General features: G+C 36.5%; 1 protein-coding gene and 1 long non-coding RNA gene across 3 annotated transcripts in view; one reads left to right on the forward strand and one right to left on the reverse strand.

Annotated features, from left to right (window-relative positions):
• Positions 1-13,733, reverse strand: part of APOB (apolipoprotein B) — a 36,773-nt gene extending 23,040 nt beyond the window's left edge. For both annotated transcript variants that reach the window (XM_071742038.1, XM_071742037.1), the window contains exons 1-15: positions 13,587-13,733; positions 11,850-11,885; positions 9,225-9,340; positions 8,243-8,388; positions 7,104-7,257; positions 6,765-6,920; positions 5,746-5,870; positions 5,474-5,559; positions 4,515-4,734; positions 3,308-3,535; positions 3,010-3,127; positions 2,737-2,883; positions 1,449-1,660; positions 848-1,085; positions 130-306 (exon numbers count right to left, since the gene is read on the reverse strand). In XM_071742038.1, coding sequence (XP_071598139.1) covers positions 130-306; positions 848-1,085; positions 1,449-1,660; positions 2,737-2,883; positions 3,010-3,127; positions 3,308-3,535; positions 4,515-4,734; positions 5,474-5,559; positions 5,746-5,870; positions 6,765-6,920; positions 7,104-7,257; positions 8,243-8,388; positions 9,225-9,340; positions 11,850-11,885; positions 13,587-13,644 — 2,217 coding nt within the window. In that variant the 5' untranslated portion in view covers positions 13,645-13,733. The remainder of the gene's footprint in view (positions 1-129; positions 307-847; positions 1,086-1,448; positions 1,661-2,736; positions 2,884-3,009; positions 3,128-3,307; positions 3,536-4,514; positions 4,735-5,473; positions 5,560-5,745; positions 5,871-6,764; positions 6,921-7,103; positions 7,258-8,242; positions 8,389-9,224; positions 9,341-11,849; positions 11,886-13,586) is intronic.
• On the forward strand, positions 1,955-3,450 carry LOC139795264 (uncharacterized). The gene is made up of 2 exons (XR_011725437.1): positions 1,955-2,324; positions 2,387-3,450. It is a non-coding gene; the product is annotated as an uncharacterized lncRNA (long non-coding RNA).
• Positions 13,734-27,120: the final 13,387 nt, after the last annotated feature.

Genomic DNA, 27,120 nt, shown 5'->3' on the forward strand with positions numbered 1-27,120 from the left:
TTGTTGCCTAGATTTCTATTTTATCTGACCAGAAGAGGAGAAGGCTTATATACAATAGAGAAGGAACTGTTGTAATTATTGTGAAAAGATAGGAATATTCTACTGTGTAAAAAATGATCCTTTAGATACCTGATCCTGTTTGCCATCCCGAGAGTAACCAAAATAGTCAAAAAGTGCCTTGGAAACCTTCTCTGGCACTCTGCCATCAACCCAGTACAAGGCCTTGCTTGCTGTGTCTGGGAAAAATCCCTTCTCCCCAAACAAAGCTTCCAGTGTTGGTTCAAACCCCTTTCCATCCAAGCCGAGCTGAAACGAACAGGACAATGCAGTGATTGAGACAATTTCCCCACTTATTTGGAGCTCTACAATAAACAGACTTTCCAGTGAACAAACAATGCATTTTCAGTGTATTCCACAAGTCTGATTCTCAAGGGAAGATACGGAATACCAGGTCTTCGAATAAATTTTATCTGTGGTGAGGTCCAACAAAAAACCTACACATAGGCTGTATCTTACTTAAAATCTACCATGAGTACTTCAGTGTGCCAGTAATGATTCATTAGCATGAAGTCAATTTGTTACAGATGGGTTCATTTAGCCTAGCTGAGGCCTTTAATAATTCCAGCAGGGTCGTCCATCCAGCCAGTGGCAAGTGACATCACGTAACGGATGGTTTGCTCTAAAGCTCATTGAGATCAAATGAAAGTCCCCTTGTAATCACAGTGATCTTTAAATTTCTCCCAAAGCTTGTAAAAACAATACATTATTCAGAGAAAGTTGTTATAAGCAAACAGAAACGAGAAAGAAAACAGTTCAATAGTAGCAAAAGTTTTGATAATTGTTGTACCTCAAAGATGTCACCTGGGTTAAATCCATACACATCCAGGGTGGTTTTTAGCATGGTCTCTTTAGGTACATAGCTTTTTGGATCAAATACCACATTTCCCTCTACTTTGGCAGAGATAGGATCAACTCCAGGGACAGAAACTCTTTTTGAAATTTGATAATTTCGTGAGAATTTTCTGAAATCTTTGGCTGTTGGAACCTGGTTTCCTTTCAAAGCTTCTTCAACTCGGCCTTTTAGACTAGGAAAGAGGATAAAATGCAAATATAATTAGTATAAATTCCAAAACCACATTTAGTCTCAGTTGAGGCATTTCTTGTGCCACTTAAACATCCATAAAGCAGAGGTCATGGTAAATGGCTAATTTTCTGCACAAAATAATAGCAAACATAAACGTAAGGGATGGAAGATGCTGCTGCTCTGACACAGCCATGGATATTCTCAGCTGTTGTGCTTGTTCAAGCAAAGAAAACAAACAAGCAAACAAAAACAAACTAACAAACAAAAAAACCCAAGCAAAAAAATGCACTACTAAATAACTACTACTGCAACTTTGGTCAGAACTTTGTTCTTCCTAGAAGACCAGTGTATAACTATTACTTACTCTTCAATGCCTACTTCTTCAGAGTCCAGGATGTTTGCAATGTGTGAAGCAACAAAGCTTTTCACTTGCTCATTCTTCTCCTTTGTAAGGACTTTCAAAATCTTTGTGAGGTCACTTGGGGAGGGATTTTTCATGAGTATGAGATAGGCTGCTAGACGTTTGTCTGTAGGTGCATCACCTTCTTGGAATGTTTTCAGAAGTGTTGAACGGTCCTGTATGGGTGGAGGAAGGTTTGCACTGATGAGCTGGCTGGTAGATGATATTGTTTAACTCTTTTGGGAATATATGGGGTGAAATAATTTTCAGGATGCAATTTTTGAGGACTGTATAACTATTTCTGTACCGTATATTCTGTACCTGACCAAAAATATTTAATTGAAGCTAGTTTGGTAGTTTCTTCTGGCAGAAAATGTGACTGAAATTATGTATTTACTAAAACTGATTTTCCCATCCTGTATCTGGCAGGGTTTTTTTTTTTTCTTTTTTTTTTTTTTTTTTTCTTTTTTTTTTTTGGTTTGTTTAGAAAGTATTCCAAACAAATAGTTTTGATTTTTGATTGCTAGGTATCAGAAGTGTTTTGGTGTGCAGACAGATTCTCAAATTTTAGAAAAAATAATCATTCAGTACAGGAAAAGATCAAAATCATCTGCTGCAGAAACAAAACTGGTTTGAAAATAAGTAATAATAAAAGCTTTTAATACTTGTAGATAAACTTGTAGATAAACTGAGAATGTGAGCTCTGTTTCCAGGTGTTTCTTGATAAGCTTTGGAAGCAAGAGCATTTCTCTTGACATTGAAAATATTTCATTATATGATGCTGAACTGCTCTGTATAATGATACCCATTCTGTAGAAGGTGTTTTAATTTCATTGTGATGTAAATATAAACCAATTCAGTACTATTACTAAAAGTAACAATGAAATGACAGCAAAAAATAGGGACCTGTTTCTTTCTTAGTTAAATTCATTACAATCTGGAGTAATTTGCTAGTTAAAATCACCTTTAAGTAAGCAGAATTCCATTTAAGACACAGGTCCAAAGTTCCCATTTAAACTGAGACTGTATGTAGAAAGCAAGTGCATCTCAAAGGAGCAATACCCTCTAACTCTGAAATCTGCAGAACATCTTGGATATGTGTAGGGAAATCAAAGTATCAAAAGGAGTTATTTAGCTGGAGACAGCTAAAAAGGAGATAGCAAAACTATGAAATACTGCATATTCAATAAATTCTGTTAATAGTTTAGGTAAACTGAAGACATTTTATGCTGGTTCTTGTGGCCCAATTTACCTCTTCAGTAATAGTCATTTTCCGGAATGCCTGGATGGCTGCTTTCTGGACTGAAAGTGATGCAGCTTCATTTCTGATACAAGTCTTGAGAGAAGATTTCAGGTTGGGTTTCGCTTTCTCCATTACTGCACCCATATTTCCTATAGCCTGTCATTGATAAGAACACAGAAAAGTGTTTTTCTTCTGCATTAAGAGAAGCAGAGTGATGCATGTGTTACAGTTTTAATGTAGTACAATAACAGCCTGCACAAGGAAAGATGGAAATAAAAATACCCGAAGCGTGAGGTAGGTGAGTTCATCTTCCCCAGAACAATCAGTGCCAAGCAGAGACATCATGAAGTCTGCAACATCTGCTATTTCCTCTGTCACAATCTTCTTCTCATTGTAGAACCTGAGGAAATAGAGAAACACATTAGAAACAAAAGGATAAAATAGGAAATGTCCATTTTTATTCCCAAAGGCCAAATTAATGAGAAGAAAAAAATCTTCAAAAAGTGGCTACTCTGAGAGTTTAAGCATTCTAAGGCTTTTGTGAGATTAATTGGTGCAATTACATGCTAGCATTACTTACTTAGTGACAGAATGGCTCAAAGCATAAAAAGAAGCTCTGCTTGGCTGATACTGGGCCATGTTAAGAATCTCCCGTATTCTTTTTGGAGTTGGAGAAGGCAATAGTCCCAGGGTGTATGTGACCAGGTCTACCACAAGTGGATTGGCATCTCCAGTTCTCAGTATTTGAAGGACAGCACCATAGCACTCTGGAGTCCCACACTGTACCAGGGCCTGGACTGTGATGGAACTGGAAGGAAAACAGATGGCTTTGATCATTTAATTCTCTGTTTGCAGTTATTCCTGCATGTTGTATGTTTGAAATAAACATCTGACAGGTTTATTAAGGTGTTTTACTACAAATGACACATGCTTATGTATGTCTGGAAGCAAGTCACACAACTGCTTATCAAAAAGAATCTTCTTAGTTTTACAAGTTACACTGATAATATGATTAATTATTAACAACAATAAAGCATTAACAATACTATAATTACATAGAAGAGATTTTTTTCCTCCACAACAGAGTTTTTCACAACTCTAAGTATTATAATATTTTGAACTAGATTTAGGTTCTAGTCACTCTACGGACTGAGTACATAAAATATGTGTGAAGTGACCCAAGTTCAGCTAGGACAAAAAGGTAATGGTGAGGATTGGAGGGCAGAGTCAGAACAAAAAGACTTGTGCCTACCCATGTCTCCAAAAATCTCACTTTCAAAACCATGTTCTTTGCTATTAGTCAGACTGGGGCATTTGGAATTACAGTCATTGTCCTTGAGCAAAATGCATGAAGAATATTTGGTTCTAATAAAGTGTCCACAGGATTGCATCTGGCATATGTGTTTGGAATGGTGGTGAGGAGAAAAGCCCTGTAGAGGGCTGTGTTTTACTTTAGAGTTCGGCTTCTCCAATAAATTTGGAAGAATTGATGGGGAATGATCAAATCAATATTAGTTCTCCATAGAAGGCAAGAACTTTCAGACATATTTGAATCCTTATACTGTTCTCACATATTTAATACTCAGGTTCCAGTTAACAGCATTCCTGATGGAAAAAATGTGACATGATCAGGTTTTACTCTCTTTAGATAATTATCTTTCTGAGACACTCTTTACATCTAATTAACATCTAATTTAAAATCACTTGCAGCAAATCATCAGCTTTAGAAAGCATTTGCTATGACACTGAACTGTGGTGCACTTGCACAGTGAACTGTTGTAACACACCTTGAAGTTTCCATCATCTTTGGTACAAGGGAGCCAAGAGTACTGTTATTTAAACTTCTGAGCCCAGAAACGAATTTGTAGAAGAGTCTTGCTCTCTGTTGGTTCTGCTGGGAGGCTGAAAGTTTCTGCAGTTCCTGAAGTGTTTTCAGAATAGCATCGCCCTGCCTGGGAAATCTGGCATCTGTACTTTCCAGTGCAAGTCCCTTCTCTTCCAGTCCATCTAGCAATTTAAAAAAAAATTGCATTTTTTATGTCTTTATGAATGAGCTGTGTTGATTTTCAACTTCTGTCATACATCTAGTATAAACTCTGTACACTATTTTATATCATAACTGTTGAAGCTTAACAGCTGAACAATTTCTACAAATAATGGAACTGAATTTAAATATAATTCTGCAGACGTCAATTATTTGCATAAATTCTTTTAAATTTTCATGAAGAGGATTCCTTAACACCTTGTATATCAGCACACTCTTTCAAATTTTAATGAATATGTCTCAGGAGAAAAAAGTTATGACTAGGAATAATGACCATGTATCAAAAAACTATGTTTCAGAACCATATTTATATTAATCACAGACTGTTTACACTTGTTAGCTGAAGCTGAAATGTGTGTAAGAAATTATTATTCACTAAAAAGGGTTAAACTAATTTACAGTAAGATTAAAATTACTTCCTATGCTAAATATATATTTTTAATTATCAAGAATAATTTCAAAATTAAAATTAAAAGGACTATTTAAAATTACAGAATGTTTTTAAACTTCTCAGGTTTTCCCACTTTATACCCCAACCTTTTTCTTGACTAAATATCTCAAATTTCATTAAAAATTATGAATTGTTTTGGTCCCCCAACTGCAACTTTTATTAAATTCGAAGTTTAAAAACAAGAAGTCCTGCATTTAACCTATATTTGTATTTTGTCCCTATATTTGTATTATTGAGAATGGCAGCTATACCTCCATCAAAATTCCGGTTGTTCATCTTTGGAGTATCTTCAAGCTTCAGTGTCTGGTTGACTTCTGTCATCACACCATACTGATTTCTAGCAGAAAAAAGGAAAAATTCAGTGTTTTAGTTTACTCTAATTACTTTTGAGGGGTCTTGCCATGCATCCTGCCTTCCTGAGAACAAAATCCATAGCTGTGAATGAAGTCAGGGCAGGATGTGAAATGTCACCATTTAAAATGAATATTTATAAATGAAGGGTAATAAATTGTGAGCAACCTACTTGTACGAGGAAGGCAGAAACAGGTGTTTTTCACTGCAGACAATATCTCTTATATGCCTTTTCTTTGCATCAATATTATAATGACAGAACTGAGTGCTGCTGAGAAGGGTAGATAATGGGATGTTCTGTAAAACAAACAGTTGTGCTGTCATTTTATATTTATATTGTATAGGAAAATTTATATTGTATAGGAAAAAAACAGAGTTTTAAAGACTGCCACAGTTTTCCCCTAATATTAACAGTTACAGCATATTGGAAACAAAGGTGCATAACTGGAATCATTCTCAATCAGACAAAATTGTGCCAGCACCAATCTTCAGTTGTAAGTCTCTTCACAAAGAAAATTCCCTCAGGCCTCACTAAGGTGTTTGGCTTAGTAGTTACTTCCTGACTGATCCCCTGCTGTCTACAAAGGACTCCTTCATAGAAATCAGTTTAATTTTTTAAAGTATCTCAGGCCCCTCATAACAGGGGATGCTCTTTTTTTTTAGTTTTTTTGGTTTGTTTTTTTTTTTGAGGGTAAACACTCAGAAGAGCAGATGCCATGATATCAGGAAGAAATCTTCCAATATTCATGCAAGACATTGCACTTGATCAGTGTGGGTATACAGGTAGCCTGAAAAGGATTTCAAACCACATGCTTTGGGGCATTTAGAACCCTCAGCTCCTGCATATCACATACACATCAGGTTTTTGGTGATGCTTTACATGAGAGAGGAATGTTGAAAATTTTTACCAACGTTAAAAATTCGGATGTGATCTAATAGGTTATCATGCAGTCAGTGGCACCAACTCCATCTATGAAAAGCTCTCCTTTAAAAATTCATGAGAAGAAAATGAAAGTAGGTAATTATACCCTTTCTCTGCATCTGTTTTTCTCTACTGACTGCCAATAAAATCACAGTTTGATCTAACACAAGAGTGCAGAAAATCTAAGTAAGCTTTTAGAGGATAAATACAAAATGTACTTGTAGTAGTTTGTGATTTTAAGTGATGTAGCTTTTTAATGGTGCACTTACTAGTCCCTTTACAATGGCAACAGGGCTGACATAATTTCTGATGGGACTGAAGTTGTCACAGGCTTTCAGGTCTCTGTTAATTGAAATATCTTCTGCAACATTTCCTTTTCTAGATTTGAATTCAACTTCACTGTCACATGTTCCATATACAGTATCCTGGAAAGAAGAAAGATATCAGTGTCTATTCATACTGTCAGACATTTTCTGATCTAACTGAGAAGCACTTTTTCTCATCTAAATTTCTGTGTCTTTTGCAAATTATCTTCAGGATTAATTCTCACAGGTGATATTTATTTCATTTATTAAGGAAAACAAGTGAATGCTTTTCAAAATACCTACCATGGAAATAGTTTTTATGTTTTCCACTGTTTCTGTTGGCACAAGCAGAGCTGAGATGATCCCTCTCTTGAGATTCAGTACATTCAGAGGTTCATCCTTCTCTGGATACAGCTTGACTTTTGTTCCATCCTGAACACTGAATTTTAGCTCATGTCTGTCAAAAAAAAAATCTCAATATTACTATGAAATAATTTTAAAGCCATCCAGTGAATAACATGTTATCAAAACACTGCTGGACTACAACTAAAGCATCCTGTTTATCTTGGTCTATTATAATTTACTGTTACAGAGTATTACTATTAAAACAGCAAAAGTCTAGCCAAGGACATTCTGATATCACCAGACTACGTCATCTAAGGACAAACAAACATCAAGAGCAATGGCTGGAAGTTGGAATTGCACAAAATCAGAGAGAAGATAAGTAAATTTTGAGAGTGAGGTAATTATTAACGACTGCAGCAGGCTACAAAATTATGGAAATTATTCTCTAGAAGTTGCCGTCTTTAAATAAAACCTTGATTGTTTTCTGAAAAACATATTTTAACACTGTCTAAAGCTGTTCTGAGATCTATGCCTTGTGAAAAAAGAGTGAATATACTGAGGCACTGAAAGAAGCAAGAGTAAAACACACACTGACAAACATGTTTGGTGGCTGGAGTAGTAGCACTGAGTTACGCAAGCAGGTAAGTTAGGAAAAGGTAAGTTGCAGAGGTCATCAAAGATGATGATAGGAAACCTGGACTTCAGTCTCAAATGCCCTTCTATTGCAGTCTTGGTACCATGTCAGCAAAAGGAAAATTATCTTAAACCAGCTGCAGACAACCATTTTAGGATTTGCTTACAAGGAGCAGTGCACTTTTAAGGGACTACCCAGCAATTTCCTGATGTAGATAGCATAAATGACAAAGACATTCCCTGTGAAAATTCTGGATAGAGAAAAATAAACCTTCCCTACCAGAAACTGAGAACTGTGCAAAGTTAGCCCTAAATTATATCAGGGAGAGCTTTGCTTAGAATCAGCTTATGAAGCTGTCATGTTACCATGAAATGTATTTAAGCCTGGAAAAAACACATTCAAACTGTAACGTGTTATGCCTTAATGTTAAGGCTACAGGAAGTGATGAATTGATATTGCTTACTTGGACATGGCATTTGCAAAGTCCTCTGAGTTCTTTGACTTTTTCAACATGGGCTTTCCCTCAGTGTCAACACCAAATGTCTCCCTCAGGGAGCAATGCATTGTCCTCAGGATGAAGTGGCACAGCTGTGGTACCTCCAGTTCAACCTGAAAACACAAATACAACATATTTACCATTTTTCTTTACAGTGCTTCCAGAATCATCCAGTTACAGTTTTGAAAATATGGTCTTCCTTGGAATTGGTTGAATGTCAGAATCACTCTGCAAGCAGCTGTTGGGAAAGATTCCAAAGAACTCTAAGTAGGTTAAGGTAACCTGAGGGAGAAGATATGAAAGCAGTTATTTGCTTGGCTAATGGCATGAATATAGAATACACATGGAAATCAAGTAGCTTACGTTCTGAAAATGTATAGGACTATAAGAACTGTATGAAAACCTAAGTTATCACACTAATCCATGTTTAGACTCTGTCAGAATAGTGTGTAGATACATAGATAAAATAATTTCCCCAATTACTCCATTTCAGAAAAAAAAATTGTGCTGGGAACATTTTGCAAGAGATGGAGGCATACTGGATAGTTTAATGGTCCATGGGACCTTTTGTTCCTAGAGCCCTGATCATGGCCTGGTTTACCATCAAGGAGCTATCAAGTGGTCTTTATGGCATCATGGAGCTGTTTCAGTTCAACTCTAGAACTGCTGGGTGGACGTGGGTAGACTCAGCCTGGGAGTCAAGGAAAACTGAACTATCAGATGGTACTCCCTCATCTACAAGTATAGCCACATCCAGAAAGGCACTGGCACATCTGTATGAAAGACTTCCAAAATCTTCAGTGCTTTCTGTCTAGGACAGGGAAGGCCTGGTCTGCATGACTCTCAAAAGACCTTGTTTGAAAACCACAGAAGGGTGCTCCCCAGTTGATATCTCCCAGGTTATTCAGCACACAATCCCAGTGGGTTGTATTTACTCCTCTTTCCCTACCTTGCAAGTGATCTTTGACCCACTTCGAGCATCTGATGTTCCTGTGATCCCATTTGATGTTTCTGCTTCATATGAGTAAACATATTTTCTGAGGTGTTTAAATCTCGTTGCATCTTCTGCAATTAGGAAAACATGAGCAGTTTTATGATTTCATAGAAAATAAATACATAGAAACTCACAATATACATTCAATTTTGTGTAACTGAGTGCCACATATAAAGGAAGCATGAGGACTCTCCCACCATTTCCTTGCATGTTCACTACAGAAGAACTTTCAGTCAAAGAATTAGTGCCTCCATGTCAGCTGGATACTTTCTGAAGCATATATTCAGAGAAAACTTGTTAGGGGAAGGATAAGCTTTTGGGTTCACTGCTGTTTGATGAGATCTGACAATACAACCCTACCTTCAAATCACAGCCCATTAAAGTTAATGACACAATCAGGAGAAAAGATGTGGAACTGTTTTAAAAATTAACCTATTTCATCTAAATTAAGCCAATCAAATGGTAGTTTCCAATGTTTTTGTAGTAAAATTTTTCATTTCAGTTCACTTTTCTCAGTAAAATTCAAACACAAGGAGCTGCTTTATCTCAGTCCCATGAATGAGAATGAAAGCATATAAACACGGAAAAACACAGAACATCAAAGCAAGAACTCCTCAAAACCATCTTCTCTGAACTTACAGAGTATCTTTCTTCCTCAGACTCTGCGTTAATTCACTTATTGTATCAGCAAATTTTACTAAAGTAGACCCTTTTTAATGGAGATAAATGTTAGGTATATGAAGACCATCCAGACCATGGCAAAAGCACTAAGCTATGTGTAAGAATAAGCCAGAGAAAAGCGTTTGCAGAGCACTTTCCCTTTTTATTGAAGGAAGATTCAAAACTTAATGAGCTTCCTCAAAGGGATGAATTTCACCTGTGTTCAATATGTCCCTGTTGCTTACAGAAGCAATTCATCTGTAATTTTAAACCCTACAAGCAGGCATGAACATGGTAACAGATATAAAGAAAAGAATATTTTGGCTCAGTGTCAAATACAGGGATGTAAAATCCTATGGTATCTGGAATGCATGATGTAGGCCAAACAATATTCTCAATTACAATTCATTCCTAACTGCAGGCCTCATTTTAAACTATACCCATGATCGAGCACTTTAAGTGATATTTTATGTCTACCCAAACCACAAGTTACTGTTCCCTCTATTTAGACTGAGCATCACTGGGACTGGGATGCTGTTGTGATGCTGAGTAAAAAGCAATTTCCTAAATTGGTTCTCTGTAGTTATTTGTGACTGCCTGAACATATTAGAATCCTGATCCAATTTTATTAAAAAAAAAAAAGAAAGAAAAAAAGACCTAAACCCTCACACCCACGATAAAATCTGTTTGATTTTCCTTGGCTATGCATGCCATCACTGTAGCTTACACTTTATCTTCCATAAAATATTCATCATTTCAGAGGCCAATGGCAACATTACCTTGCCATTTATGTCACAGAACTGCATATTCAGACAGAAGAGTATTGCTATAAATCTCCTATTTCCTCTTTGACTATCACTTTTAGAAGTTTTACATACTTCAGTAGTGTTTTATTGAGATTAATTTCATGTAATTGCTAAACAGAATTAATATCATTAATAGCAGCTATCATACAGTAATCAACAACTTACAAACATTAGAAAACTGAATTAAGTAATTAACTTTTTAACAGAAATTTTTGTAACGCCAGTATCTACTTTGCTAAGCCAAATGGTTAATTATTGCTTAATTCCCTGCTTTTGAGAAGACACAAATGGAAAAGGAATAGGGAAGTGGCAAGAGTAGAAATTCAAATACCAAATAATTAATTGTGGCAAAAATACACAAGCTATTGGCAATAAAGCCCAGAAGTCAGGCAGCTGACATAAACCCATCTGCCTGGAAATGGTGCTGAAGCATCCAATAAGAGAAAATTAAAAAACAAAACAAAACCAAGCCCCAAAATACCCGGAAGACCCGAAGGGACAAAGAACAAAACAACTCATTTGGTACTTTGACCCCATGGTGGAACATTATGTATCTAACCAAGCAGTCAGGGACAGTCAGAGTTCATTACAGACAGGGCATGAAGTCAGCATTTCCTGAGTCTCCACTTGCTTTAAGCAACTGCTGTTCTTGCTGACAGAGTTGATGATTTATTCTACAGGTATTTAGTTAAATAGTCAAGGGCAATCCTATGGGTTCAGCAGCCACTGTGAAGGGTAAATGAGAAGTGAGATGCAGCCCACAGTAAAGTGTAATGTATGTAAACTCACTGATAACCATCTGATAAAAAGGGATTTCTAGATTAAGGGATTTGCACCTAACAAGGAATCAACAGAACAATGGGAAGTAGTTTCTTAATGGGACCATTTTAGAAGTTTAGAAAGCTATCTTTGCTTCTCCAGTCTTAGGAAACTTTCAAAATTCTTTGAGCCAATTATGCATAACTAAAATAAAGACCTCATAATACTGTAATCACTTCTGGTTTGGGTTTTTTCAGATGAAGCTTTATGGAATAGGAAATATAAAGCTTTGAAAGATGTATGCAGATAATATGGTGACATAAGATAACAAAAGTAAATGCAAGAAATCAATTACTTGAACATCCTGGATTTCCACTTTCAGAAGTTTCTTCTTCTGTAAAGAATAAAAACAAGAATTAAAACCTGGAAAAGCAGTTTATAGCTATAAAACATGGGCTATAGGAATATAAACAGAAATGCTACATTTTCATTGTAAGATCTTTTTAATTCATCCCAACTTCTGAGGTAGTCTGGCACACTGATGTAACTAACAAAGCTACTATTAAAATTGACAGTACAGAGTCAAATCTAGAGAGTTACAGCAACTGCCGTATTGTGAACCAAAACTTCAGAACTGGATTAAGCTCACTGAATTAAATCACTTTGATTTAAAGTGAGAAGGATCAGCTTCTAGATAAAAAAACTATATTTAAAAGCCCTATGTTATGTGAAAATGAATATTTATAAAAGATGGACACAAAATATAGAGGTAGACAGATGATACCTATAACACAGTTTACATTAAGATTTACTCTATTTGAGCACACCAAAATACTTTAATGGATGAATGGTTATATTTTGCTTTTTGTACTTTTAAAAAAGGATAACTTTGATGATTAATACTGCAATTCTCTGTGACTAAATCTATTCTGAATATTGAGAGGTCATTCTTCAGAGGAAAAGAACACTGACTAGAAGCCTTTTCAAGTTAAGAAGAATCATTTGCTCCAATCTGTCTCAGGTGTGCCCCATTTTACTCTATTTAATATAAAATAAAATATAATCTAGTAGATTTTATGCATTAATTTTATGCTATGTCACTTTTTTTGGAATATCACACAGGAATTCCCGTTCTACAGTATTCTCTGCAGACTTTCAAGGTTCTCATTCTGGGAATTCTAAGACTGACCAGTCTATAGATATAAATTTTAACATGAGCTCCAGTGATAGCAATAGCAACAGTAATACTCCTGTTACTATTCCTACTACTATTGTAATAGTAATAACACTATAGATAACCACTAGAAACTTGCACATCCTTTAAAATCATATAACATCAGTCAACAACAGAATGTTAGTTCAAAAGAGGTATACTCAGGATGATGAATTTGGTCTGCATATAAACCAAGACCTGCATAATTTGCCTGAGACCCACTCCCTCTTTAAGGTTCCTCAGGTCCTAAGTAACACTACAGTCTCATATTCTAAAAAAACACTTCTTGGGAAGAAAAGCTACCTCACACCCACAGCACCATACTGATCTAGGCTGTTATTTTTGATCTTAGGAAAAATAAAACCCAGCCCTCTACTGGCCTATTTCTTTTACTACTGCTATTGTTGACTGTTCCTTCAACACAAAATTGTATTTCAAATGTCATATTGCCTGCCAAATACATTTTGATTTATTGCTGTCCATCTTCACATTTGCTGCAAAATAGGTTATCAACAGGAGGAATAAGCCTGTATGGTATCTCCAGATACAGTATGTCCACAGGGGTTTAAAAAGACAGCATTACAGAAAAACAATCAGGTCAAAAATAAATTTTGAGAGTTTCTTACAAGTTGCAAAATACATTAAACCTGTATCAAGAGACCTGATCAAGAGACTTTGGGCAACATTTATGACTTTATCTACACTAGGATGCTCCTACAATTGTGCAGTCCTACAGAACCCTACAGAAAGAAATAACATTTTTGCCACATTCTCCCTCTCCAATTTTATAAGCCATTGCGGTGCTGATTTTTCCATTATTGTTTTAAGGGGCTCAGAAACATAGCAGCAAGAAGCACTAACATAAAAGACAGTACTTACGTGTGAGAACACCACTACTGACAAACAGCAGGAGCAGCAAGAGCTGCACAGGGCCCATGGTGAGCCCTGAACACTCTTGCTGCTTTTTCTCAGTTTTTCCTTCTTCTTCACCTCTTTTCTACCACCTCAGAGGGAGAATGAGCCTTCTGACTTGGACCTCCATTTATATAGTCTGTAGCAAGCAGCTGAGGCAAACGGTTTAGAAAGCTCAGAGCAAATTGCCAAAGGTCCAAAGGTGAGAGCCCCAGATCCTCACTGGACTCCAGACAATGTTCTGATTTGGTTGCTGGAAGTCCCTGAAGGGAGGAGACCGAGAATATACTGGAAATAAGTCACTCTGCCAGTTCATCGTTGCTTTGCTTTGCTTTGGCTTTCTTTAACAGAGTTTAAAAAATAAAATCCCTCAGCTACAGACTCTAGCAATGTATTCAAATAAATTTCTCTACATAGGAACAATTACAATTCATAAATTATAGCTGGAAGCAATGATCAGTGCAGCAGATTTTCAGAATGCGTGTTGAGGGGCTGAGGGGGGACGTGTCCCAGTCAAAATCAGAGTATTGTGCAATTTGGATGTTCTCCCTTTACAGTCAGAAGAATAGAAGTTTAAGATTTTTTCTTGTGCAGTAATAAAATTTTCATATACATTTCTGAAAATGTACTTGGAATATTCTGGTAAATCATGCCATGTTCAGGTTGAAAGTGAGCTCTGTACAATTATTTTGTGCCCTTATTTTTAGATTAAATTTCTTTAGTTTGCTAATAATAGCAGAGAGATGATAAAATGATAAAATAAGATGATAAATATAAACCTAATTAAAATAAAAGCAAACAAAAAAACCTTTTAATGAATATATATATTGGTAGAAAAGACTGATTTTATGTCATAAGAAATTCTATTAGTTTGAATTCTCTCTCGTATCTACCATAGCTAATTGCAGTAAAAATAATGACTGTGGAAATAGTTAAGAACGTTTTGTTTGGTAAATTTAATTTTCATGTATCTGATCAACTTGAACTGTTTTGATGTTCCCAAATCAAAATATTTCAGTTTAGCTTGTGAATAAAAAATCAAGTTTTGGCTTGAAATGTAACCATGTTACAATGCATCATGGCAGTTATCTTTAAAGTCTCTTATTTCTTCACTCTCTCTCTCCTGGACTTCATATTTTGGTTACATTTCCCAGGATGGACTATGATCATTTAACACCTAACATCAGTTCAACCAAATGATAAGCAGTGATCTATGAGATGGGCATACTTTTGAATAAGGAAGACATTTTCTTTGTAATTAGGATTTTATCTGATGACTGGAACGAGAGCATGCTATTTCAGAGATTTCTTGCAGAAATCTCTTTCCTGGATTCATCAGCATTGGAGACATCAGAAAGAAATATTTATTGTATTTTCTATTTTGGTTTCTGTCCTTGGGTTATAACAATCATAGATAAAACACAATAACTTATGGGTGATTATTCTATGATTATATTTTTATGTAATTCCATGCTTGTATTATTTTGTATTATATTTACTTCTGAAAAATGAAAAACGTTTTTTGTTTATTTTTCTGTCCACAGCTTCCTCAACGTGTTGTGATATGTTACTGTTTTATTTTGTAGTATGTCTATCAAAGAGACTGTAGAAAAATATCATACTTTTGCCTCTACTATTTGATCCCTTTCTACATTCAAACATCAAGATATTCTGACCACTACTTAAAATCTATTTATTTGTTCACTTTAGCACTGCAGCAAAATAGAGCTCTGGATTGCCTGGCATTCAGAAGTTTGTTAGCTATTTCTCTGTTCTGCCTGTGTCTCCCCACTGCCTTCAGGTGGTTATTTGGGCTCAAGCTGAGGTTGACTGATGATATGATGTTTCCTGGAGTTACACAGATTACAGGAGTTCTGACTCAGCCCAGAAGGGATACAGGTAACATGGGTGACAGGTTTATATTGCTGTGGTGACTAGTCAAGGGACAGCAATTTTTTCACAACCAGTGCCAAAAAATGCCACACACTGCTTTTATCTCTTTGGTCATTAAGAAATCCCCATGCTTTTAGCTTATTGGGAGATGTCAATATTCACATGACTTAGACAATATAAAAATTCTTATTTCAGCTATTTCTGTGAAACCATGGGCTTTGACCTCAGAACACAGCTTATCTTCCAGACCAATCTATTTTAAACCATACTATCTCCATTCATTCTTTGTGTTTCTCAATTACTTTTGGCAAATTCCTACTCTCTGAGTGTATCCGTTGGAAGTGAAATTAAAACTCTGGAGAAAGAACCATTCAAATACCTTCTGATACCCAGCTACAGGTCTTACATCTTTGCATCTTCTTCATTCTTTATCATAGAATGGTTTGGGTTGGAAGGAACCTTAAAGATCCTCTATTTCCAACCCCCCTGCCATGGGCAGAGACACCTAACACTGCATCAGGTTTTTCCAAGCCCTATCCAACCTGGCCTAGAACAATTCCAAGTAGGGGGCAGCCACAGCCTCCCAGGGCAAACTGTGCCAGTGTCTCACCAGTAAATAATTTCTTCCTAATGTCTAACCTAAATGTCTACCCTCTCCCAGTTTAAAACTATTAACCTTTGGCCTATTCACTACATGCCCTTGAGAAATAGACAACCAAGTTTCTGGCTTTGCCATCATGAGAGCATGTCTGATCCTATGTGTCGTATGTATAAAGCTGCATGTAATTCTGGTTGGGAGGAACCTTTCTGATGAACCTGGGCTAATATGTAGCCATGATTAAGGATAAAAAAAACCCATCCTCCCTTCCTTCATTCCTCCCTCCCTCCTTTTTTTCCCTCCCTCCTTCCTCTCCTTTCTCTTTCTTCTTGCTTTTTTTTTTTTTTTTTTTGACCTGTGAAACAGACCCACTACACAATATTCACTTTTTTTTGGTTGCTATTACTCATTCAGGTCAAGGCCCAGCACTTCTGGTTCTTTGGGAGCTCCTTGGAAACATTGGTCTTAGACTTCTACTGTGTTTCCCAGATCACAGTATCATCTGCTTTGGTCTTAGCACATCCCTCATTAGAGAAAAATGGTTGTATTTTCTGGCGAGAAACCTATGGTGCTAACTTTAACCCAATGGCAACTGGAGGAAACCTTGTCTCCCAAAGGACGTGGTTGGAGGTGCATAAACATACACTCTGTTTGTCTAAGAACCACTGCCAGAAGCCTGCTGAGGCATCAAGAGTAGAAAAATATTTGTCATAAGCCATCTCCTCCAAAATTTCTATCCTTGTAGGTAGTGGAAAATGTTTCCTTTTTACATATTTATTTAGTTCTTTTGAGTATATTCCTGCACAAAGGGTCTCTCTTCTTTTTGCACTAACAAGAAAATGTATTGATTCTGTTGAACCTTTAATTCACTCTCCTTTCACAGTATGACCCTTCTCAGTTCCATCATTTTGTTTTGTCTGTCCCTAGGCAAAGAATTGTACTTTCCAACTGTGGCAAGTTGGGAACTCTTAATTCAGTTTTGAATTCTGCTGAAGGAAAACCTTTACTTTAACTTCACACTAAGAAGGTGACATGGTGACATGGCTAAATGGGTTTCTAAACCAGCACCTTCTACATGTTTTTGCTTTTCTTCCAAGTTCTTATTTATCCATTCTTTCCATTCAAATGCTTCCTTTTAAGCTTGCCAATGGAAAATTGCTCTTCTACTGTCTCTTTCACTGCATCTGCAAAAAAGGTAAGACTAAGAAATAACCCATTTATTTCACAATGACAATCCAGGGATTTCCTGTAGAAAGATTACATGCTGCTGTTCCAGTGACTTCCACTGAAATACTGGCACTTTTTTAAACATCCCTTTTATCCAGGTTGTAATGTTCCAGTATTGCCAGCCCTGCAAAAATACCATATTTGAACAGAGTGCTCTGACATAAGTGGTTCAGTGAACCATGGCTTTTGAGAATTCCAACTTGAAAATCTGTGCACCTTTTTGCTTCATCTCTCCCATGGTTTCAACCTTCCATTATCTTCATACTGCCAGAGCTCATGCTGTCTCCACAGTCTTTAATGTACACAGAATGCCATCTCTGCCTGCAAAATTTCAACAGCTTTATCAAAATTAATTCACACCACCACTGTGCTTTCTATTGTGCTTTTCTTCATTGCTGCAGCTGGTCATTTCTCAGAGACTCGATTTATTTTCCAGACCTACAAGTTCAGTTTTGCATTAAAGAAACAGTTTCTTTCTTTCTATTCAAACATTTATCTGCCACAACATGCTCCTCTAACAGGCTCACTACAATTACACATCAATTAAATGGAAACCTTGAATGTAAGAATTATCATTTACAGTACTGCCTTGCTGGTTTTCTTTTTACAGGCTTCTGCCGCTCACAAATGCACTGAGGAGCAGTGTTTAAAACTTCCAGTTGTTTTGGGAGCTAGTTTTTCCATCTACTGGATGGGAAACTGAGTAGATTCAGACTTTCAGCTTTTGATAGCTGTTCAATGATCACTCAAAGAGTCTGACATGTCACCTTCACTCAGTGTTCAAGCTGATCCATCAATTTGATAGTTTTAACTGATTTGTATTGTGCAACACAAAGTTCTACACAATAGTACATGGAATTTTACTATATTATTCCTGAGCCTGTTCAAGGCACTGTTTTTCTTAGAGAAAAAATGTCTTCATATTAGTCATAGTGATAGAACCACAAACAGATTAAATTGCCCTACAGGGCATAGGAGGTCCTCACTACTAGCTTTATCCTAATATTAGATAATGAATACTGCAGAAGATGCCCCCTGTGACATCAGGAAGGCTTTGTGGACTAAGACTGCACATGATACATGGAAATAGTTAGGTTTATCCAGTGTCTCATCTGAGGAGGAGAAAGATTTTGTGTTTTTCATTTTACCAAGGCACTGATGTTATTCAAGAAAGAAAAAAAAAATGAGTCAATACTTTCTGCATAACATCAGAATGATAAAAAAAATGTATGAAGCCATAAGAGTAATATCAGATATGGCTGTCAGGTGGGGACTGAACTTTAATCTATATATGGGACAGGTAATTTCATTACTGGATGATGAACTGCACCTGATAGGCTTGAGGCTCTGAAAAGTTAGAAAGGAAAGGGACATGTCATTCAGCTTATTGGTACTGACATCAAAGGCTTTGCACTTTCTGGACACCTTCCTAAAAAGAGCCTTAACAAGCAGTGGGTTCAGTTTCCTTCCCAGGGTAAACATATTTTCAGAATTAGAAACATTATTGTAGTAGCTGTGATTTTAAATTCTAGGACTGGCCACAAGTCATAGAGATTTGCGAGAAAATTATCACTAAAATGGCTTTTCATTGTATCACTGAAATATCTCCAGCTTATCCATACAGCTGCGTATTTTGCTGATCAAAGAGCACAGTTCTACTGATGATAACCAAAATTTCTGATTTTTAGAAAAGTTGTCTGAGAAGAAGGTTCGTCCAACCCTCTGTCTGGGCTCCTTTCTCAACTCAATATAGCAGCCTAGAAGAAGGAGTGGAGGAAGGAGGGACAACAGAAGTAAAAAAGTGGGAAGGCAATTTTTTTAATGTCTACTTGTGTTCTGGGTCTGGGGTGGGTCAGTGAAATATGTATACCTAAATCCACCCTTGCATGTGGCCCATAATAAAAGATGAATTAATTGTTCTGAGCAAAATGAGTTCAACAGCTTGCACTGAGTTCATGGAAGTTACCAGTTTGAATTAAAAAAGAAAAAAGTAACAGCCTCTCACTAGGATGAGAATTTTTTTGTCCTTATTGTATTGCTGAAGAAGAACACGTCTTCAAAAATCCACAATAGTAACAGTCATATATTTGCACATGAAATTCAGATTTGATGGAGTATGACTTTGATGGAATATCAACATAAGAGAAGTGAATTCAGAATACCAACTTGTCCCTATTATTTCCCACAGTGAACATGTTGCATACGCAAGTTATTTCCTTACTTTATAAACACGTCCATGTATTGATTATTAAAGCCTTCTCTGAAAGCCAAGGGGCTTCATCATCTGAAGTTTTAGTCAGAATTTCTTTCCAATTATAGTACAATTTTATCAGTAAAATCATGTTATTTTCATTAACTTCACCATATAGTCAGAAAGAATGGAAATAACATGCTACCCCTTATTTGCCTACACATGTGGTGATGTCCCAGGGGCCAGAGTGACATCCTACCATGACTCCAGTTTTAATTATCAAATTATATGGTCAGATTCTCACATTGGGCATGAATTCCTTCTTGTATACAGCTTCTGTTTTGGAGCCTGAGGGTTTGAAAACCAGTCCATGGCACCTTTGAAAAATGTGTCTCTTATGAGTTGCCACTGTAGCTGCAATTCCTTTACATAAGGGGTTCAGTGAAGACAGAGCATTTTGCTTTATGTTTGTTTATGACTGTTGGTTGTCTCTGCTGTCAACAATGTAGTGATTCATTAGGCTGATCACTCAAATGAAACCAAACCTCATTTAATACTAAGATAAGGGATAGACTGAAAAAATAGGTTAAAGTTCATATTTCAAGACCAGCTGGGGCTCAGAAAAGAAAGGGAACATCCTGTTGTTCAGATGTTATTTAGTTCAGATGTTATTTAATACAGAATGAAAACTTCCAGAAGTTATTTTTGTAAAAATTCTTTGAAAACATGCTTAATCAAGTTAAATAAAATATCAAAATATTTATTTAATTGGCAAGAATTCAGATTTATGAATAGTACTTTTTGGCGTAAAACCCCAACATATCAACATGCCAATTATGACACAGGGCAGGTTTTTCAGTGAAGTGTAACACTAAGTGTCACTTTATCTGCAGGAATGAATTAGTTGACAATGATGGAGTCATGTTACTCTGTCTAAGGATTTAGCTCATTTCTGAAGCTACCTAATTGTTCTTATTTTATGCTTCCAAAAGCTATTTTTCTGCTGACTGCTTCACCATTTGCCTTTCTTTTTCTTGACCTTTCACTATCTTTCCCCTTTTATCTGGTATCTCTGTTAAATTTTTCACTGCTGCAACTCTACTTGAAGAATTTTATTTTCTAGTGCTATTCTTTCCTTCCTTCCTTCCTTCCTTCCTTTTTTCTCAGTTTCAGCACATCATCTGCACCCCACACTATCCCAATCTTATCTTTACTTCTTCTTCCTTGTAGTTAGCATTTTGCTAAGTCTTGCTTTGGTGTTAGGCTGCTGAAATATTCTCTTTATCTTTGTGTTAACTAAGCCCTTGCAAACCACAATCCTATCCAGAGCTCCTCTGAGACAACAACCAAGTGCACTCTGATTACACCCTCCTTTAGCTCCTTAAAATGCTCACTTCTGTTGCCTTAAACCACACATAACCTCACAGTGCTTTCCTGTGTGGCTTCCTGAAGCAACCCTCTGCCCATTTCCTAGGTTCATGATGCAAAGCTCGGGCACTGATCCCTAGTCTAGTGTAGACTTCAGGTCTACAATGCATGGAAAGTTTAGGTAAGATGCACTGCCTTGCAATGGTAAGGATTTGGTGGGCAGAGAATGTGGACATAGATGTGAGCAATTCAGACTTGTGTTCCATGGGTAGTGGTGGGCAAAAAAGCAAAGTAGTAACAAAATAAACAAAGATAATGGAGAAAAGACTGAAAATACCACATCTGTATTACAGTAATACAAACTGTGCAATGTTCTCAACAGAAACCATAATAATAATAGAAGTAAACAGTTATTATTCAGTACCTGTGGTTCCAGTTCCATGAACATATAGTGGAAACTGAAAAGGATCAGAGATAGGCAGCCCAGAGACCTGGAAAAGATACCAGTTTGAGAGAGACTGAAGACACTCTGGTTGTTTGCTTTGAAGAGGAGATAAGAAGAGACAAGATAAAGGCACACAAAACAACTACAAATATAGAGAAAGATGAAAAGTACTAAGTGTCTCCTTTCCTTGCAGTACCCAAAGGCATTTGGGGGGTTGCCTGTGTAGAACTCAGTTGCTGAAACATAGCCATCCAATTTTATTTTCAAATCTTCAGGTATCTAGGACACGTGTATGGGACTAGAGGCAAGACACAGATCTTACAGGAGATTTGCACCCTTCTCAGTTAGCAGCTGAAGGTCAGAGAAGATAATCCACTGAATGAAAAACTATTAGATCTTTTCCATGAATTTGAAAGTTTTGGCAATAAATCTGAATGTGAAACCTAAACTAAGTAAATAAAAACATGTATTAAACACAATCCATAGGTAGCTTTAAAGACCTCTATTTTCAGTCTCCCCTTTTTTTGGCATATCTCCTCCACGTCCTATTCTAGCTGGACTGGGACCTTATCACACTAATGCTTTACAAAACCAAAAAAGAATACTTCCTTTGACTGACCTGCTGTCAGTCAAACAAATTCAAACAAAACAGACCAAAATGGGCAGATACAGTAATACAAGGATACAGAAAGGACACAATCAGTGCCAAAGTCATCTCACATGCATCTTGCCCAGTTTTCAGCTGTCTCTTCCAAAGGATAAGAACTTCTTGTAGATATTGTATCTAAGTGCCATTACTTCAGTAATATAAGGTGGCTCATACAGCATCAGACATTCTTGATTGGGCCTCTGATTAAAAAGGAAGATCTCCAGTGACAGAAACTTAGACATCTACATAATACCTGCAGACACCTACATCACAGGCAGTATCGTTTTGAAATTATGCAAATTTTCATGCTTAGGAGTGAGCTAATTTTCCTTCAGGTTAAGGTACTTCTACAACTCCACCTGATAACTTGCAGAATTTCTTTGTGAATCACCTGACATTGCTGGGGAAAGAGTGATGGTGTTTCTGTATATCTACTTTATATTCTATACAATTCCATCTTTTAGTCTGAATACTAACTCATGTTCTAGTGGGGCTAGAAATTAAATTAAAAAAATTCAACTAAGTTTTCACATAAAATTTGCTCTCCACAGACTTACACTGATAGACATTTCTTTTCCTGTTTCTTTAGTGAAGTAATTCCTAATCCTCTTAGGTAAGAGTGTAGAATGCAGATTAAGGAAGAGTGTGGATGAAGAATTAAGTTCCTTAGTAATGGATGGTAGAGTTTGAAACTGGTAAAGCTGAGAATACAGATCTCCAATTCTTTGAAATGGCTGTTAGAAATTCAGATATTAACATTTTTATTATTCAGTTTCATTGGATTAATATCAAACCTAATGCTGAATTTCAGTTATCTGAGATTTATTTTGGCAAAGTGTTTGAAATTTTCCCATGACTTTACACTTTGGTAAAACATTATTGTGAAATGAGTATAAAACATGGTTTAACATTTCCATTTCAGTGTCAGCTGAGTCTGTGCTGGGAGCTTTCTGTCTTTAAGCACTGTGGATGGACATCTAGCTCAGCCATAGCACAGAGGCAGGATTAGATTGAAACACCAAATGGTCAGCAGTCACATAGACCACAAACAGGGTACTCTGGATGGCAATTTTTCCCTATTTCTTCAAAGCTAGGGTCAAGAGAGAGAAAATGATGATGGTTACAAGCAAGTAGGTCCAGAAAACTAAAATGTATATTATCTTTTGATGGGGATCAGCATAAAGTTATGTATTTAAAAAATAGAACATAAGGGGGAAAAAAGTCTGAGTGGAAAGGTGGTGTTAAAATAGGGATGGAACAGAGAAGTTAAGAGACTGGATCACTTGCACACCTCAAGATGCCAAGGAATGTAGATAATAACTTTCATGAAAATAAATTAAGGTGCCTCTTACTACAGAAAGACTGATTTGACAAACAGATTTGGCATAGTGGAAAAAACGAGAGACACAAACAGAAAATGTCTGGCAAAGAACAGAAATGAAACTAATTACAGGGGAAAAGGGTGAAGAGGACAATCATGTTTATTTGTACTAAAAAAATTAAATGAAAGGATCACTTTCTGGCTCCTAGGCTCAAGATCATGGTACAGTCCATATCCATCAAGTTAAATTCTCTTAGGTTACCAGACAAGGTGCTCACATGTAATACGTGTACTGGGAATAGTTTCTGACTCCAGATAAGTCTGAAAAAGTGCCTGGCATTATTTGGGAAAGTGCTTGTCAGGCTGGGCTAAAAATGTTCTGTTGACTGTGCTTTTTAGCTGTAAGAAAAACTAAGGCCCAATTGCCATGACTCCATTTAGTTTACTAGTGTAGGTGTAGCCTGGGAGATTAGAGTCCAAGGAGAAACGAAGTTAATAAAGAACTGCAAGATTAAATAGAAAGCTGTGATCTGAGGACCAAAGAAAAGCAGGGAGGAAAAATGCTGCTATTGCTCTGAAATGCAGGAGAGGTCAGGTCTAAAAGCCTGGAATGCATCTTGCCAAAAAATGTTTAATAAGCTATCAAATCCATTATATTTTGTCATCAAAGTGTATCCAGTGAGCTAAAGTGTCCAATGTTTGCCAAAAGTAAGGATATGAGAAATCAATCTGAAGCAACCTGAAATAAACTCTCTACTCATTTTCACTGCTGGAAAGCAATGATTCTCCTGGTTTCATTCAAGCAGATTTCATGCTGGTAGAGGTATAGATTATGCCAGTTTAAAGACAACATTTAAGTTATGTTATTTTGAGTGATCCTTTGAGTGGAATTTCAAAGATTTTTTCTTCAAAAGGAGGAGGATAAAGATTTGATAAGGGAAGGAAAATACGTAGATTATTGATTACTGATTACCATTCCTAGGAAACTGAGAAATGTCCAGCCACTGACAAACATTTACGAAGAGAGAACTGTTCTCAGAGAAAAAAATCAAATGAAGAGCATGATATTTCAGTATGTGGAAGAAGAATGTAACTTCCTTACTGCAATACCACTTTGGAATTTCCATATTAAACAAGAAGGAAAACTTGAAAGGAAGAACTTCAAGTCTAACTGAATAAATAACCATGCCAGAAAATACTATTAAAATAAGCAGAACATAAACAATTAACAAGAAAAAGGAGCAGACCAGCAAAACTAGTTAGACATTGGAAGGGTTAAGGGGGACCTGCCAAAGCTCCAGAGGGAAAGCATGACTGAAAAAAAAAAAAAAAGAAAGAAAGCATAGAAAGGACAGGAAGAAAGGAGTTAAGAGAAAGATGCTCTTAAGCTTGGTCTGAAAATTAAATTCATATTGACCTCAGTTCCCACTATCAAAGCTTGGGACACATGCAAGAAGGGAAATAGGATGGAACTTCCTAGAGCTACAGAGAGGTACTTAGCAATGACAATGCCATCAGAGATAGGCAGCTGCTCAACAAAACCAGCAAAACTAAACATTTTTCTGAATCCTTCTGTACCTCTCTATGGATCCAGCCTGCAGCCACCCAGGCTGGGTTACACAGGAGAGACTGGAACATCACTCAGGAAGGACTGTATGATTTTAAGAACTAGAACATAACGAATAGCATGAATTTCAGTAGTGCAAAGGGAAAGGTCATTCATTTAACAAAGATAAAAGAAACTTCTGCTTTAAACTAGAAATGTGTATATTGGAGGGAAAAAAGGGAGGAAGGAAAGGATTTGATAGATACTGTTTATGGGCAGGATAACTGTGAATACTGAGCTGTGGGATAAGTAGAGAGCAGCTGTCATCTCAGTCTCTATCAGTTAAACTATGTGTACTAGTGATAGGATGACCTATTACTTGTTAGAATAGAGCAGTAGTTACTGATTATTCTCCCTGGTACTGCTGAGACCTCATGCAGAACACTCTAAACACTGCTGTTACCCATATTCAGTAAACATGAATTCAAACCAGATAGGAATGGAAGGACTATTTTAATCAATACAGATCCAAAAAGTGTTTTTGCAAGAGGGGAAGAAGCAACCTGACACTTCCATCTTACAAAAGTCTGAGAGGGCTATGAATGATCTCTGTAAATCCACAGGAAAAGAGAAGAGCCATACAAGCTTAAGGATGATGTTTCTACAGATCCAAAATAAAGTAGTCTAAAGGATATCAAGGATGATGATGCATCAGTCTATGAGCCTTTGAAGAGGAATGGTGGTATATATGGGGCCAAAACAAAACATTCCTAGAGCCTAGTTTCATACATTTGTAACTAGCATGAGAAAACAGTTGCTGGGTTGTACTCTGGTCGTAAGGATTTCAATAGTCTTTCCCAGTTTTATGCTTGAGAAATGCTGTGTAGCAGCAGAAATACTAAGCAGAAATAAATTAGGAAAAATATGAAAATACACACTGGTTACTTCTTTGACAACATCAGTAGACTATATCTATGGAATTCTTACAGAAAAAGTTTTCTGTTTGAGTACATTTACACCTAAAGTTAAACATTACCCTGGACATGAACCCCCTTATTGCAACATCAGATGGTATTTTTCCTCAAGCACTAATGGGTTTTTACAAAGCAAAAAGACAAAAAATCCCACTAAAGACCTACACCAAAGACTTCAGAAATGTTGTTTCTAAATTAAGAACTCTGTCTACTGTCAATGGCTGACAACTCTGCAGAAAAGTACAGTTTATTAAACTGTTATGACATTGAAATACTCTGGCCTTGTATTTTCTTCCCATGATTATGTCAGGGAACACACAAAAAGAGATGAAGACAAAAATAAAAATTTTCAAAGGTGCCAGGAACATTTTATAAACAGAAATTAGGTGCATAAGGGGTATTACCACTTTGCATCTTGACTTCACAATCTCTGCACCTTCTGATGTACAGAGGGCTACCAGTGTATACAATCACAGTACTAAAATAGAGAGCTCTGTTTGAGCAACTGCTCCCCAGTTGGATACATTCTTCTTTCTCCAAAAACCTTTAGTCGGTTTTTGTCTTCACTAAAGAAGTCAGCCTCACCTGACAAAAATCCATGCACTTACAATGCAAAAGAATAATGAAACATATCTATTTTTTCACTATGACTGGAACTGGTAGAAAATACCAGTTTTCAAGGAAGTATTTAGTTTAGTGTGATAATGTCATTCTTCTAAGCTATCTGATAATGCCAACTTAGTCAGCCAAGATCTCTGCCTATATAAAACACTGCTTTTATAAAGCACTTCATAGTTTAATTGATGTGAAAGAATGGCATTTGAAATAATTTCAACTAAACTCTTTAATAAAGTTTGAAATGGTGGACAGGATTTAAGGAGAGTCATTCCCACATACATAGATTTCAGCACTGTAAGAAGAATCCTCTTGTGGATCATTCCAAATTTCTTCAGCAGGAGAGGCAGCCATCTCTGCTGACAGGCCCACCCTGCCAGGCCCCCTTCTGCCCTCAATAGTTTTTTTCCAAATACATTTAAGACAAACTTTTTTTCTACAGTAGGGCTTCTTATTGAGAAAACTAACCTATTAGATTGCTGTTGATTAGATTAGACTTGATACTTTCTACCATTCTGCAGTAAGAAAAGAATTATGAGGAGTAAAAGGTATTTCAATGAACTTCTGTATGACAGTAAAATTCAAACTCTCTTTGAACTTCCATTTGTGTTTCTGTTGTAATTCAGGCAATGTGATGGCTGTGAAATGAGCTTCATAAAGCACTTAATGTCATA

This window comes from Heliangelus exortis, chromosome 3 (assembly GCF_036169615.1).
Source record: "Heliangelus exortis chromosome 3, bHelExo1.hap1, whole genome shotgun sequence".
Taxonomy (NCBI): domain Eukaryota; kingdom Metazoa; phylum Chordata; class Aves; order Apodiformes; family Trochilidae; genus Heliangelus; species Heliangelus exortis.